This window comes from Drosophila sulfurigaster, chromosome X, assembly GCF_023558435.1.
Source record: "Drosophila sulfurigaster albostrigata strain 15112-1811.04 chromosome X, ASM2355843v2, whole genome shotgun sequence".
Classification (NCBI taxonomy): Eukaryota; Metazoa; Arthropoda; class Insecta; order Diptera; family Drosophilidae; genus Drosophila; species Drosophila sulfurigaster.
This window is the reverse complement of record NC_084885.1, coordinates 5,076,048-5,092,981: the sequence shown is the minus strand read 5'-3', so window position 1 is coordinate 5,092,981 and position 16,934 is coordinate 5,076,048. Positions and strand designations below refer to the sequence as shown.

General features: G+C 36.4%; 1 protein-coding gene across 4 annotated transcripts in view; it reads left to right on the top strand.

Moving 5' to 3' along the window:
• The window catches only part of LOC133847051 (myb-like protein AA), a 68,738-nt gene that overhangs the window by 41,921 nt on the left and 9,883 nt on the right, over positions 1-16,934 (top strand). For 3 of the 4 annotated variants that reach the window (XM_062281806.1, XM_062281805.1, XM_062281808.1), the window contains 4 exons: positions 10,839-11,022; positions 13,838-14,020; positions 14,103-15,509; positions 16,356-16,914. In XM_062281806.1, the coding sequence (XP_062137790.1) occupies positions 10,839-11,022; positions 13,838-14,020; positions 14,103-15,509; positions 16,356-16,914 (2,333 nt within the window). Of the gene's footprint in view, positions 1-3,526; positions 4,001-8,078; positions 8,667-10,838; positions 11,023-13,837; positions 14,021-14,102; positions 15,510-16,355; positions 16,915-16,934 lie in introns of those variants that run through there. The other variant, XM_062281807.1, reaches the window with a different exon arrangement.

Genomic DNA, 16,934 nt, shown 5'->3' with positions numbered 1-16,934 from the left:
GACATTTCTCAATTGGCCATTAGCTGGAAATACTGGATCAAAAGGCGGAAAAACTCAATTGCATATCCAGTCTTCACTTGCTTTCAATATCATCCATTCATTCACATCCAAAATGCACAGGCATGCCATTAACCTTACAGATAAACAAATCACAAATCATCGAATCAATGACAGGTTAAATCTCAACAAAAAAATGGATAAAAAACCAGTACGAAAGATAGTTGAGTAAGCTCGACTGTGAGATACTCGCTACCCATTTTGAATAAAAGCAAAAGAGTGCGGTATTATTCATAAAATATACAAAATGAATATACCGCAAAAATACAAAAATATACCTAAGACTTTATTTGGTATATAGACAAAGTATTACATTCGAGACATACCAGAAGGCACAAAGTTATAATACCCTTCTACTTTATGGGAAGCGGGTATAAAAATAGAGAAACTATTCGCAATGACAAAAATCAGAGGAAACTTTGTGAACTCTCTTGCTGAAATCTGTAGTTATAAAATATTTATGAATTTTGAAATGTACAGTAGCTTAGTCGCTTAGTCTTAGTTTTTATTAATTCCAAATTAGATATCTATAATGTGGAAAGTTGAAAATAAAAGCAATCTGGAATTTTGTGTTAGAAAAGAAACTAATTCAAACAATTTGCTCAGCGAAGTTAATTTAGTTTTAATCTGTTTATTTGTTTCTTTAAAATCGTAAAAAGCATATCAATTTTACAATAATAATGTATTTAATTATAGAAAGCGTTGAAATTAGGTTCACGAAATTGAATTCCATAATTTGTACATAAAACTAACCAAAATGCCAATATTTACATTAATTGTGTGCTTCGTGTTGATTTAAACCTGCTGAGATTGATTGATTGACGACCTGAGCTTGGATTTAACTCTCCACACTTTGCGTTTATGATAAAGACATTAACCCGGTTCCGCCTCTCATTAAAAGTTGTTAAATTTATAAAATCGCGACTGGCGGCAATCTCTCAAAAGACATATACGACATCGAGATCGAGATCTCTCTCGCTCGCTCGCTTGCTTTATAGACGAGTGGCGTTTAATGAGCATTGGCCGACTTCATCGATTGCTGCGGTCGTGGCAATTAAATGTGGCAATTAAAACTGATGAGATCATAATTAGAACTGCAAAACAATGGGAGATCCAGAGAGAACAAGAGATTGCCATCTGCCATCTGCGGTGGCAAGTGATCCACATGCTGCAAACTTCAGCTTCAGCTTCAGCGATTGAGATCGCTTTCCAGCCCACCTGCTAAGCAGCCTTAGTTGGCGCTAGCTGCCAGCTGTGTGCTGGAGTTGGCAGCTGCTTGGAGTCACCTAAATACCACAAAGGAGAGCACGCGTTCATTGCGCATTGATTCATGCGCCAAGGCTAGCGAGATGGTTAAACAAAAAACACAAACCCAAACCTAGACCCTGAGCCAAAGTCAGAATCAAAATCAGAATCAGAGTCGGGCATCAAGTTTGCCTGGTAACCAGCTAAGCAGCTAAGCAGCTAAGCAGATAACCAGATACTTAGATAGCCATGTGGTTGGTATGAAGCATCCAGGCGTGCTATTTTTATTCGCTTGCCAGCAGGAGGAAAAGCAAGTTGCAAGCTGCTTGCGATTCCAGCACAAAGCACCGTTGCAACGAGTTGCAATTGCAAGTGGAGCAACTGCTGTTGCTGTTGTTGTTGCTGCCGCTGTCGATGCACAAAGGAGTCCAGCAACCTGGACTGGCCTCGTCTTTGGTCTGGTTTGGCCAGCTCTTTGACTTCAGTTGAAGTTCTGGCTATGATTCTACTTCAGCATCTGCTTCTGCTTCTGGTTCTGGTTCTCGTAGCTCTCTGTGGCTTGCTTGAATTCTCTTCTTCAATTCATATTTATTAAACACGCCAGTTCAATTGCCATGACAACTGACACAGCAACAACAACAACAACAACAACAGCAGAGTGCAATACGAGAGTTGTTTAATAAATGTGCAAAAGTCTAAATGCAATGATTTCTCAGCTGCATATTTTATAAATACATATAAGCCAATCAAATTAGAGTGAATAAAGTAAAATAAAATAAAATTAAATAAAATAATATAAATACCATAGACTAACAGAAAATAACATAAATTAAAATCAAATAAAATAAAATAAAATAAAATATAATGAAATAAAATAAAATAAAATCAAATATAATAAGATAATATAAAAACAATATAATAATAAAGAAAAATAAAATAAAATAATATAACACAAAATAAAATAAAAGAACATGAATTGAAATGAAATGGAATGAAATTTAATGAAATTAATCGACATGATTTGAAATAAAACGACATGAAATTCAATGAAATGAAATAAAATAGCACGAAATGAAATGCATTGGAATGAAATGAAATTAACTTAAATTTATTAAAACGAAATAGAATGAAATTCCATAAAATTAAATGAAATGAAACGATAATAAAATGAAATGACATGAAATGAAATTAAATAAATTAGAATTAAATGAATTGGAATAGAATTCTTTTTGCACCAAATTTTGTTACTTATGGTCTGCGATCAACCGAAATATTTATTGAACATCTCCATCGATAATATATAATTATAATAATAATAATAATAATGTAATCTTTTTAAGCAACTTTTCTTCAGCTGCTCAATAATGTATCACTGAGTTTTGTCAAAAATAATATTAGAAAGTAATTCAGATAGAATTACTAACTAAATGTCTATTGTTTTAAACAAAAACTCAATTGCACTATTTTAACTACCCAAAAAGATAATTGTTGTTTTGATAAATCCCAACATTTATTTGTAGCCCTCAAACCTTAATTTGTTATTGTTGTTGTTGTTGGTAGAAAAAAGGTGACAATATGTCATAATTTCAAGCTCTGTTTATGGCAAATTAGCTGTTGGGTTATTCTCCATGGAGTGTAAGTTAACCGTAAAGTTGATGATCGGGGAATTCGTGGCTTGGTCGAGCAACCCATGAGGGAGAAGAAGCAGAAGCAGAAGTAGAAGCAACAACAGAATCATTGGATAATATCGTATATATGAGTATACAAAACATTTGATGATAGGGGCTACACACAACTTGTGCAAGAGAGCTGAGCTGGTTTCTTAGCTATGTTAGCTTTTGCTTCTTGTCGTTTTCCTCGTTTGTTGTTGCTGCTGTTGTTGTCGTCTGTTTGGTTGTTGGCTGTTGGTTGTTGGCTGTTGGCTAGCCGCTGGTCGCGTTCGCGTTCGCTTCTATTCGCGTTTGGCTACTCGAAGCGAACGGTGCTTTCGTCGTCATCGTCGTCGCCATCGTCGTTGTTGTCTTCGTCTTCGCCTTCGTCTGGCATCAGCTGCAACAGTGTCGTGTCGGCATCTTTATCCATTACCAACGCCAAAGCATTTCCATCTTCATTTCCATTTCCAACGCGGACTGGGCAGAAGCGTTGTTACCGTTTTTTTTTTTTTGTGTGTGTTTGTTGTTGTGTTTCTTTTTTTTTTGCCGTAGCGCGCTGACCGATCGCATAACCGTTATACCGAACCAACAACAACAACAACAAGAGCAACAATGGCAGACGAATTTGAATTTTTGAATTTGTTTTGATTTTGTGTTTCGTTCGTGAAGTTTTAACGCTCAAATGCAACATCAGCAACACCAGCAACAGCAATTGCCGTGTTGCCGTTGTTGCCGTGCAGCCACGCCCACGCCGCCTCCATGCCGTTGAAAGCCTGCGCCGCGCCACGTTGGTCAGCAGACACCAACAACAACAACAGCAAACAAAATTTCGCGCTTCAAAGTGTTTCGAATGCAGTTAACGAATCGGAACGCGAATTAATTAACAGTTTCAGTGTACCAAAGAACTGCAAGCCACAACAATAACAACAGCAACAGCAACACCAGCAACAATCAACAACAACAACACCAACAACAACAATAACAATAACAATTGCAGACGGTAGCAGCAACAATCTGTGTGCTGCTCAAGCCGCAACCATGAAAAGGTAGCCTAGCCCCACATCAGTTACAATAATCAATTGGCCAAGCGAAGGCAACCGAAGAACCGAGCCAGCCAGCCACCGCAATTACAACCGCACTTGGAATCACTCTTTTGTGCTTTGTTTTCCCCTTACAATTATATATACTTTATGTACTTTTTTTTGTTACCTTTTTTTACGGTGTTAACTATGTGTGAGTGTGTGTGGGTGTGTTGAGAGGTCACACCTCCAAAAAAAAAAGAGAAAAGAAAAAAACAAACGCATTAAACGCTAAAGATTAATCTAAATAGAATGTGTTAAGTGTGATCAATTCAAGTGTCAAACTGTGTGAATACGCTGCAAAAATACTGTGCATGGAAATAACCAAGAAAACCCCGGAAAAAATATAAATATAAATCATGAAACTAGTTGAAAATAATATAAAATATAACTGATAACACAAAAATATAATCAATGACGGCTTGGCGACTAACATTTTATTAGAGTGATGAATGAAATGTATTTAACTTTGAAAAGTTTCTATATTTGAGGGTAATAAGAAATATGGTAAATACTTTATTTTGGCATAGAAGATGAATTAAATGTATTTAATTTGGAAAAGTTACGAAATTATATTAAATATATTAATAATAAAGGAAGAGATTAATTGAGAAGAATAAGTACAGAAAATTTGATTATATTACTATATATAAAATATGTAGCAGTAGAGTAAAAAACTTGCACCATCAACTATTAGAGAAATCGGCGAAAATGTTGTCAGAAATAAGATCAGTTTAAAGAGCATTTTTATAGTCAAATATCCTTTGAAATCAATGTGATTTTCTTGCTCATCGCACAAGTTGATGCCACAAATAAATGATAGAAAAAAGCGCATTGGAGAAGTCAAACTCATTAGAGCAAAGTTATTGAAATGCTTTGCAAATCCAATCGCATATTTATGCTAGTTATAATTGGAGTAAGAGGCATCTAATTGGTGGCGAGAAAACAACAAGAAGACGCGATTCTTGAATCGTTGGCGTATTTGTGTCGACAGTGGGGCATTAATTTGGACTGCTAAGACTGCGACACGCAAATGTTCAATTAAAAGAAAAACAAGAAAAAGAAATATCAAGATCATGGCATTCTCATAACGATCGCGACGACGATAAAAAGATTAACTGGCATAACTGTCAACAGCGATCGCAGCAGACGCAGTTGAAGTTGGAGTTGGAGTAACGAGGCTGCTCTCTACAATTATCGGTCGGTGTTTTGAGATTTTGCTTTTGTGCTAAGCAGCCAAATGGATATTAAAAAGGAAAAAAAAAATGTATTAAACAAAAAGAAGAAAAAAATATAATTATTAAATTGCAATTACAAAATGGGCACAACAAAATTGGGTATACGTACTCGCGATTTACAGTATTTTCACCTACAAAGCCAACTTCAGAGATGAGCTGAAGACGCTCCGAAGCCGAAGCCGTCGAGGCGAATAAAAAAACACGCGACTCGCAAATCGACAGACGGGGGTTGTCCACAGTTTATAGCAAAGACTGGGGGAGCAGGTGGGCATCTAGTGGGGCAGACAGGTGTGCTATAAACTTTACGAGTGCTAAGCAAGCAAAAAAAGAAGTTGCTGTAGAAACATGAAGATGAAAAATCAACTTTAATTGGTTTACAATTCATTTCTGCAGCGAAAAGCTGGAAAATGTAGCAAGTCGTCAAGTCGTCAAGTCGCCCAACAAAGAAAGCAACTGGAGCGCCAGCTTCATTCCTCGATCTGGCCGAGACTCTCAAGATCGAGTCTTGAGACGAGACTAATGCTGGAGATTGCAGAGTGTGTGTGTGTGTGTGTGTGTGTTGAGTATGTGTGTGTGTGTGTGTGTGTCTGGTGTGCAATATCCATGAAGTGGCCGCCACTCACTGAGCAGCTTAGTCAAAGCGCGATGCCAACGCCAGCGCCGCCAACGTGAGTTAGGGAAAGCACAGTGGTGCAAGAGCGAGCATATCTGAGCCAAATATTTCGAGAATCGCTTTTCCATTCAAGTTGCTGCAACTTACAACAAAAATACAGAAATACAGATTAAGCAAGTGCAATAATCATTTTCGTTCATGAATTGTATTGAATCAGTTGAAAATATTTTTAATATAGATTTTTGTTTTCAAATAGAAACAGTTTTTTCATAGTTGATATAATATATTTCACAGTATATTTTAAACAGAAATAAATAATAAGTATGCTTAGAATTGCAGTTTCAAAACAGATAAATATATAGATACATATATTTATAGTTCTATAAATATTTAGTTTTTTTTTTTGTTATTTATTTCTACAAATGCAATGAGCTCTTAAATTATTGAAAACTGAAATTTGTTTTATAATTTCATTGACTTTTTCAACAGTGCAATTTGTAAATTCACTGAAATATTTATATGCAACAAAATTTGTATATATTTTGAAATTTCTAGTCCCATGTTCTCGAACTAATTCTTAGGCTAGACTAGAATTGATATGATAAAAAATCAAATATACTATATTATTTCGATCGATATAGATTTCAATTTTTGTTGGCTAAGTTTATACAACTTTTTCCAACATTACTTTATAACAAATTTCGATATAATTACAAAATTCATGAAAATAGATTCTTAAACTAAGTTTGAGGTTAGATCAGAATTAATGAAATAGAAATCTTAAATATATTTTCATCGAAATACATTTTAGTTTTCTTTGCTTGAGTTGATATAATTTTTTCAAATATTAATTTATAACAAGTTTTGATTTAATTGTAAAATTAATGAACTTTGAGGTTAGATCAGATTTAATAAAATAGAAAAGTAAAATATATTTTGAAGGAAATAAATTGCAATTTCTTTTAGTATTTTTGTTGCAACACATTAAACAAACTCCTCTTTATTTTTGTAATAGACTGTAGTTTAGTTTCCTGTATTTTTTTTTAATGATTACCTTGCTTTTGAACCACTGTGCGATGGAGGCTTACAAATGCAGAGTGCTGCCCGCGGCATAGACCAGCGAGACAAGAGCTGGCCGGGCGTAACACACAGAGAGAAACGTCTCCCGTTTGTTGTGCTGCGATGATCTGCTCTGCATTTGCAGTGTTTTTGTTTCTTCGTGCATTTTGTTGCTAATTTCATCCCGAAAAAAACAACACGACAACACGAAAGAAAACAAAACGTGTGAAATAGACGGAAAATGCGCTAGAAGTTTGCCGAGTCTGACTAAAGTCGCAAGCAAAGAGATTGCAGAAGAGATACTTTTAATCGAGTGGCGGCCACTTGGCGAAACAGTTGCAGACGCACTGCGTCCAGTTGCCCCAAAAAAGGTGTCACTTTCCTGGACTTTCGGTTTCGGTTCGAGAGAGACAGAGAGAGAGAGAGAGAGAGAGAGAGAGAGAGAGAGGGACTGCGAGAAGTGGATTGATTTAGATTTATGTGTGTGCTCGTGATCATTTGAAAAGACAAACTTGATATGCAAATAAACGGAAGCATTAAACAGTAAACGAAAATCGAAAATGAACGACAACCAAAACGAAAACTATTTTGGAATATTAAAGTGATTTGGTTTCTTCGTTTTATTTTTATAACAGTTGTGTGTGTGTGAGTGTAAGTGTACATTAACGGTATTGGGGAAAAGCAGACAAGCAGAAAAGAAACGTTGAAGTGGATTCTATAAACTGTATTATCGCATTGTGATAACCCGAAACCCGAAAAAAAAACAAACTCGAAATCGAAAGTCGTATACGTAATCCGTAGGTAAGCGAAGGGAGCCAAGCATCATTTCAAACTAGCACAACAAACTGCACTCTGTAGCACACACACACACACTCAAATGTATCTCGTATATTTAGTTTAGTTATTATACATACTACTTCCCCCGATACATCCTACTACTGTTTGGCATTTTAGTCTGTCGTCTCGTGTCACAGCAGCGTCTCTTCTCCGTGCACAGTAAATCACGTCGTACACAGCGTCACACTTGTCCAATCACAACAAAACCACCAACAACCACACACACACACATTCACACCTTCCCCCCAAGAATACCCACGAAAAAAAAACAAAAACGAATATCCATTCCCACCTGTAGCTACTTTTCGACCATCAACGTTAAGAAGGGCCTGCTGGGCCGCATGACCACAAGCCTGACCTCGTACCGTCGCAGCAAGCAGAAGAGCAAGTCGAACAATGACATTCACACGATCATCGCGACGGAGGTGAACTGCGTGACCACAGCCATTCTGAGCAGCAGTCATCATAGTCGCAGTCGCAGCCGGAGCAGAAGCAGAAGCAACAGCAGTGCCAGCAGCAGCAACAGTCACGATCCGGATGCAGTTGAGCACGTGGCAGACACAGCCGCAATCGCAAACGCAAACGCAATCGAACACCACCAAAATCACAATCACAATCACAATCAAAATCAAAGCCAAATCAACAACAGTAACAACAACGTCAACAGCAGCAGCTGCAGCAATAGCAAAAAGGATCACAAAGAGGAGCTGAGCCATCTCAGTGAGCGCATGATGGAGGCACATCAGCGCAAAGTCTCCGCCGCAGTTGCCGAGTCAGTGCAGCTCCATGGTGACTCCAACGATGATGATGAGCCCACCACAATGATGGCCAGCGGGACTGGCGGTCAGGGTCGCAAGGAGCAAAACAATCGACGCAGCGTCGTTAGGTGAGACAGCTGTGCTCTGAGCAACTTCTGTTTCTCTGTCTCTCTATTCAAGATGAGCTTTTTATTTCTTGTCTATTTTGTTTATAAACTGTTGATAACTACGAATAGTTTTTCTGTTTTCTGAGAAATTGGTATATTTTCCACTCTATGATATATATTGTAGTACTGTACAATGTTCTATATAAATATACCAAATATTGTAAATAGTATCCTTGCGGTATATTAACTTGGTATTTTAAGAACTGTTTGCTTTTACTCCAAATGGTCAGCGGGTATCTCACAGTCGAGCACACTCGACAATAGATTTCTTACATGTTTTTAGTTACTTGTTTTCCACTTGTTTTCATTTAGTGTGAAAATGAGTTTATTTAAATCAAATATGCTCTGTTATTAACGACAATATTTCGACACATTGGTGAATAACTTCTGTGATTTCTAAGTACGTTAAGTCTACGTTTAGTCTCTTGTTTGTTTGAATTAAATATTAAATTTATGATTTGCTATCCGACTACAAATTTCAATTATGTTTTGCAGGTTTGTCAAATGTTATCTTTTTACACTCTTGGCCAAATATTTAATAGAAACAGCAAGAAATAATATAAAAAATTATTACAAATGTTAATACAACTTAGGATTTTCGTACAATAAATATCTCGGATTTCTAAGTTCAAGCAAACTGTTGAAGGATTTGGATTTTAGAAATTATCACACAGTATCAATTGTTTATATATCTTATTTAAAAATGTTAAATATAATTAAAAATTAACACTAACTTATTTCTAAAGCGCTGTAAATGCCTTTGGCTTATGATATCAATTATTTTATTGAATTCTATTGAAACAGATAGTTAGAATACATTTAAGTATTAGACCAGTCAAGCAAAATAAATAATTATAGTGTTATTACTTATTATAATGTTATTGAAATGTCAAATTGCCATGAGATGAGAATTATTATTCTTATTACAATCAGACAAAATTCAGGCTTCAGGTAAATAAATAATTAAACACTTTGGTACTTTAATTTATATGTTCTTCTTTATTGTCGTCACTCATTATGAGATCGCCTAATTTACTTACTTAAAGTCGATATTAATTCCGAATTATCATTAATCGATATGAAATCATATGATTGTGACTTTTGCTATGCAATTTCCAACAAATTCTTTGAAAACGTAGAGGAAGCAATACAGTTAAAGGGCATTTTTTCATTGTACTGTAAAAAAATCAATGTCAAAATAAATGAGTAATATATAATATATATTGATTTGGAACTATCAAAATATGCACAAACTTACTATATTACGAACTAGATTAAAGTTGTTCGTTCTTACAATAATTTAATGTCTTTGATTAAATTATGAAACATGAATTGCTATTATACACATATAACATTTATTATTAAAATAAATATCTTTCGTTTATTACAGTATGACTTAAATATTATAAAATCGAACTTCTATCAGTAAATAGCTAATACAAATTTGATAAATAATCATGTGGATTCAATATTTCGATTTTCCAGTTACAATAACACAAACTGCATAAACAAAACTCATCTTCATTTCAAGTTTAAGTTCTAGAAAAATGCACAGAAAGTGTCAGCTTGATAGCGAGTCATCTCGACATGGAAGTGTTTAGTCTAGAATGCTGAAGATTTGTGTTTTTCATGCTGTGATGTGATATTAGAGAAGGAAGGGGGTGTTGAAAAACGAGTTGGCTAATGGAGAGTTGCGGCCCTAACGCAATCTGTCAACTTGTTTTCTGTTTTCTTTTTGTTTCTCCGCATGTTTTTTGTTGCTGTTGTTGTGCTGTGTTTTCACGCTGGCATTGATGATACTTTAATTAGTATCCACATATCTCTTTATATGGTAGCCATTAGCATTTTTTGTTTTTGTATTTGTTTTTTCCTTTTGTCTTGTATATTAGTGCGTTTGTTTGTCTTACAAAATCGTTTTCACAACTGCAATGCGATGCGATGCGATTCGAATGTTATGTGGTCGCTGCTGTGTTGACTTTTTGCTCATTAACCCACAACACTTTGACTAAATTGGTGGCTTCAATTAAAAAAAAAAAGGCAACTCTTTTATACATTTTACCTTAAACTAAAACAAATACTAATTGAATGACTTTGCGTTGTGGCTTGTTCTATGTGCTCCTTTCACATTTGCAGCGCCAATACGCAAATGGACAATGATGTCACGCCCGTTTATCTTGCCGCCCAGGAGGGGCACTTGGAGGTGCTCAAGTTTCTGGTGCTTGAAGCCGGCGGCTCGCTTTATGTTCGCGCACGCGACGGCATGGCACCGATCCATGCCGCTTCACAAATGGGCTGCTTGGATTGCCTCAAATGGATGGTGAGTACACGCTCAGGGTTGCCAACTATTCACTAGAAATTTAAAAGCAAAGTAGCAAAAAAAAAAAAAAACAAATCTTACAAAAACTTGATTCAAGAATAAGTACAGATTTGATGTGAAATTATTTGAAGGTTTTAATTTATTTAAAGACCGAAGAAAATTCGGAATTTTAATTGAACATAAATACATATTTTATTAGATAGAATTTACAAAAACTTAATTCAAGAATAAGTACAGATTTGATGTGTTGAAAGAAAGAACTAAATACAATAAATTATTTTAATTTATTTAAAGAGCGAAGAAAATTCGGAATCTTAATTGAACATAAGTACATATTTTATTAGATATTTGAGTATTTTTGAAAGTCGACTAATTAATTTGTTAATACTAGTTAAAAGAGACTAAAGGAATTTCGAAAGTCAACGAAACAAAATATAATTTGTATGCACTTAAAAATTTATTTAACTATGCAAAATATTTGAGTGTCAACATCCGTTTTCAAACAAAGTACACAACTTCGATTTAGTTTTAATTATATATAATGAACTGATGCTGCGCATCTAATTCGCACTGAATGAACAGACAAAAAGGCAGTATGACCATACAAAAATGTGAAGGATAGTTAACACTAAATATGGACACGTTTTTTATGCTAATTATTATATATATAATATAATATGGGCTCATTTACAACACAAAACAATTATATCAATTGGTTGTTTCCCATTTCCCTTTGCTAATGCTTAAGGCGAGCTTTTAATCTCACTTTTAACTTAAGGTATAAAGCAATAAAAACTCGATCTGAAGCTTAAATTAATCTGCCTGAAAATTCTCGCTATTGATTTAAATTCAATTGTCGATTTGCTAAAGAGTTGAGACTAGAATTTTCTACAATAAATGTAGATTAACTAGTAATAAACCAGCTAAGCAACTGCTGCGCATTTTGTGCCCCAAACTTTTTTGGATTCATTGCGAGGCTCAGTCGACAATTAAAGGTAATATCTATGGCCAAATTGTAACAGAATTTGCCGAATTGCTGAAACTCTGAAACTAGGCCAATGTGAGGTCGACAACAGCAACAACATCGCTTTGCATCGAGTGTTGAACTTGTTTTAACCGCAAGGAGCTTGGCACTCGGCTTCTGAATGTTATTGTCCTGGTTTTTGACTCCAAACACCAACGTCGTCATGGTTGCTCTAACGGTGCACAGTTTTTCGACCAGTTTGTCGCATGGACTATGCAATTTATCAAGCGGATTAAAATTCTCTTCAGCTGCAGTCTCAGTGCCAAGGCAATCGTGGAGAGTCAACAATGTTCTATATACTCAGAATTGATGAAGTGGTTTTCTTGGCGTAGGCTCGAGAGTCCAACTCGCTCTCTTTTTCTCTCTGTGTCTTCTTTCTCTCTTACGTCTAATGTGGCTGTTGCATTAGGCGATCGCTAAGACATTAACTGGACATTGTGGCAGGCCGACTTTGGGTGCCAGTTGAAAATCACCTTTCTAAATTGAACTAAATAGTTTTGCATTGCCGATGCCGATGTTCAATCTCAAGCTGCAGCAAGCCACTTTCCACACACATGAGAGAGATGCAAAGACAAAGAGAGAGAGAGAGAGAGAGAGAGAAGTGGCCACTTAGCTGGCTATGCAACAGCAACCAAGTCAGGCAACAATGTTGACAGATCACGCTTGACACTTTACAGTTGCAACTCGAATCCTTGTAGAGCATGTGAAAACGAACTCTCATTTCATGTCAACGCGTCACAGAGAAAAGCTGACAGTCCATAAAAACTAGCTAATAGATTTACTTTTGTCTCTTCACTCCACGACAACCACGACAGCACGTGACGACTACATTGCTTCAACAAATGCCAATTCACTATTTAATATCAAAATTGCAAAATAATATAAGCTGTATTAGAAATATACTCAGCAATTTAGTTAAAATTATTTTAATTCCAAATAATGTAAAATAACATAAGAGTTTTCTTTTTATATCTATTAACAACATTAGATTATTTAGATACTTCATGATATTATAAATATATTAAGAATTAAGTTACGTATAATTTGCATTCATAAAAGATTCTAGTCTTAGTTAATTACAGAGACATTTATTTCAAATTTTTCTTATTTTTACATATAATTTTCCCATTTTATTTATTCATTTAAGCATTTTTAGTATTATTAAATTATACATCAATTAATTTACGTATTTAAAAGTTTCAAATTAAATTCTTTCTATTACTTAACATTTTTATCTATTTTTTTAAGTGTTTCCCAATTTAATATTTAATCTGCAAGCTATTATTATACATTTTTATTTATTTATGAAACTCTCTCTGGTGTTATTTAATTATTGAACTATTTATTAAAGTTTTTCTTATTTTCAATTTAATGTTGATTTTATTATTCCTAAAAATTCATTTTTTTAAGTTATTCCTATTTTCAAAATATATTTTAAATTTTATTTAATTTTAAATTTCAATTGAATTTTTCAATTTCAATTAAATGCTTAATTTTATATAAGCTTTAGTTAAACAAAATTAAACTTGAATTATCAATAATTAATTTATAATATTTATATTAATTATTAATATAAATATTTTTTCATAATTTATAACGATTCCTAGATTTATTTATTATCAGATATTTAGATTTTTTTAAATCTACTTTTAAATGTGTGAAAAGTACATTTTGAGAGCTCATAATTAACGCTACGCAAATGTCAGCAATCTTACACAAAATTAGAATAAAAGATAGATGAGTATTGAATATTTAAATATTAATCACATATACAACAATTAATATTCACAGGTGCAAGACCAGGGCGTGGACCCCAATTTGAGGGATGGCGACGGGGCGACACCACTGCACTTTGCCGCCTCGCGTGGCCATCTGTCTGTGGTGCGTTGGCTGCTCAATCACGGCGCCAAATTGTCGCTGGACAAATACGGCAAATCGCCCATTAACGATGCGGCCGAGAATCAACAAGTTGAGGTGAGTTAAAATTTTGAAGATCGAATAGCGAATCATTGTGATTGCAAACTGATTTGTGTTTGTCTGATGTTGTTATCGACAGTGTCTCAATGTGCTGGTGCAACATGGCACCACAGTGGACTACAACAACAAGAATAACGCACAGCGTCACAAGTCACAGCAGCATTTGCAGCACCAGCAACAGCAGCAGCAGCAACACTTGAGCAGCAGCTGCAACTCGAATACGAATTCGAGCAAACAGACAAGCCGTAGCAACACGATCAAATCGAAATCATCCTCCACGCTCAGCTCCGATGTGGAGCCCTTCTATCTGCATCCGCCCGCAGTGACAGCGGCTGCTGCTGCCGCTGGCGTTGGCATCTCGCGTAAAAACAGCGATGCCTTGTACTCGCAGCAATCGCGCAGCTCATCGGAGAAGCTCTATGGCGCAAATGGCGGTGGCAACAGTGGCACAAGTGCCACGGCCAGTGCTGGCGGTGGCGGTGGCGGAGGTGGAGGCGGTGCTAATGGCGGTGGTGCATTGCTGCCCAACGATGGCCTCTATGTGAATCCGATGCGCAATGGCGGCATGTATGCGACGCCATCGCCAAATGGCAGCATCTCGGGCGAATCGTTCTTTCTGCACGATCCGCAGGAGATCATCTATAATCGGGTGCGCGATCTGTTTGTCGACTCCGATTGCAGCAGCGTGAAGCAGCATCAGATGTCCACAATGCATCCCATGCATCAGCACTCGCACTCGCATCAGCATTCGCATCAACATCAACATCAGCACTCACATGGCTTGCCATCATCAAAGTCGGGCAATGCCATCATGACCATTCAGGCCGATGTGCATTCGAGCTCCAGTGGCGCTGGCAGCGGCTCCGATGAGTCTGTCTCCATCTCGTCCAGCTTCAATTCGCCAAAGAGCAGCAGTCATCATCACAACAGCAACACAAACAGCAACAGCAGTCATCATCACAACAGCAACAGCCACAGTCACAATCATCAGTTGCGCAGCCAGAGCTTCAATCGTCATGGCAGCAGCAGCAATATCAATGGCACTGCCAACAACCACAACAGCAACAGCAACAACAACAACAACAGCAGCAATAATACTGTCAAAAGCAACAACAGCAATTCGAACAACAATTACAAACAGCACAAGAGCAGCATTGTCAATGGCAGCAACAGCAACATTAGCAACATTGGCAATCAGAATGGCGATCACGACTACGAGGACATTTATTTGGTGCGCGAAGAGTCGCGCAAGCAACATCAACATCATCAGATGCAGCAACAACATCAGCAGCAGCAGCAGCAGCAGCAGCAGCAACAACATCACCACCAGCAGCAGCAGCAGCAGCAACAGCAACAGTTGCTGTCACAGCAACAGCACAAATACAATGTGGGCAGATCTCGCTCTCGCGATAGCGGTTCACATTCCCGCTCCGCCAGCGCCAGCTCTACACGCAGCACAGATGTCGTGCTGCAATACAGCAACCATGTGAGTACACTGCAACAAATTTCCTATATAGTGTGTGTAATAATATGAAACAAGAGACATTTTAAATTGAACAACTGAGCAACTTTATTATTATAATCACAATAATAATAATCATTATTTATAATGTTGATCTAATTATTAAATATTCTATCAAGGAAAGAGAGAACTGAGCAACTTTATTATTATAATCACGAGCAAGGCTTTGATTAGCTTTAAGTTGATTTAACAGATATTTAACGTAGAAATTCAAATTTTAGGCAACATTTATTATTCTCAGTTTGTGAACACATAATTTTTTGTAACAAATATACTTAATATGGGTATGCTTTTTAAGATTTAATAAGCACGCAGATGAAGAAAAAGAAAAACGAAGAATGCTACAGACTGTGAGATACTCTCTACTCGCAAAGTATCATAAAATACTAAAAGTATACCAACGATTATATTTGGTATATTGATAAAGTACTGTATTCAAAATATACCACAGAGTGGAAATATACTAGATTCATATAATAAAATATACTAAGATTTTCCGAACGATATACAATATTTGCAAAATATACCATTGATTATAAAATATATCAGATTTCCAAGCAAAGTTGCGATGGAATATTAAGCATATCTGCTTTATGCGTAGCTGATTTAACTATACCGAATCGGCTGTCAAGAATGAAAGTTAAATTATTACTAAGTTGGAGAAGTTTATCAAATAATAATTACACTTTTCTGATAGAAAGCGACAACTTTGTGGTTTCTCTCAGTGTAGCTACGATTCGAGTGAGATGCGAGCCAGTAAATCATTTGATACAACGAGTAACGACAACTTTCTCTAATCCTCTGTCACAGCATTTGAACAACAAGCGCAACAACTATAACAACAACAACAGCAACAACAACAGCACCGGCAACAACAACAATAACAATAATAATAATATGAGCCTGTTGAATCGCAACAAATCGCATTCAATGATCGGTTTGCACAGCAGCAAGTACGAGTCATCGATCAAGGACAACTACAGCGGCAAAAATGTGAATTTGAATCTGAATCAAAATCAGAATCTCAAGAATCAGCTGCTGAATGGCGGCATCAAGAGCGACACCTATGAGAGCGTCTGTCCGCCCGAGGATGTTGCTGAGAGGACAAAGCAAACGCACAAGAACTCGATGATACGCAACAATCTGATGGATGCAACCATGCTCAGCAGCACGCCCAACATTGCCACCCACAACAGCAGCAGCAACAACATTGGTGCTAACAACAACATCAGCAACAGTAACAGCAATATTGCTGGCAGCAATAGCAACAGCAGCAGCAGCAACAACATCAATCAAATCAATGGCGCCGGCAGCAACAGGAATCTGAAGCGAGTCTCCTCGGCTCCGCCCATGCAGAATCTGGCAGTGGGTAAGTTACAAAGTCGCCTT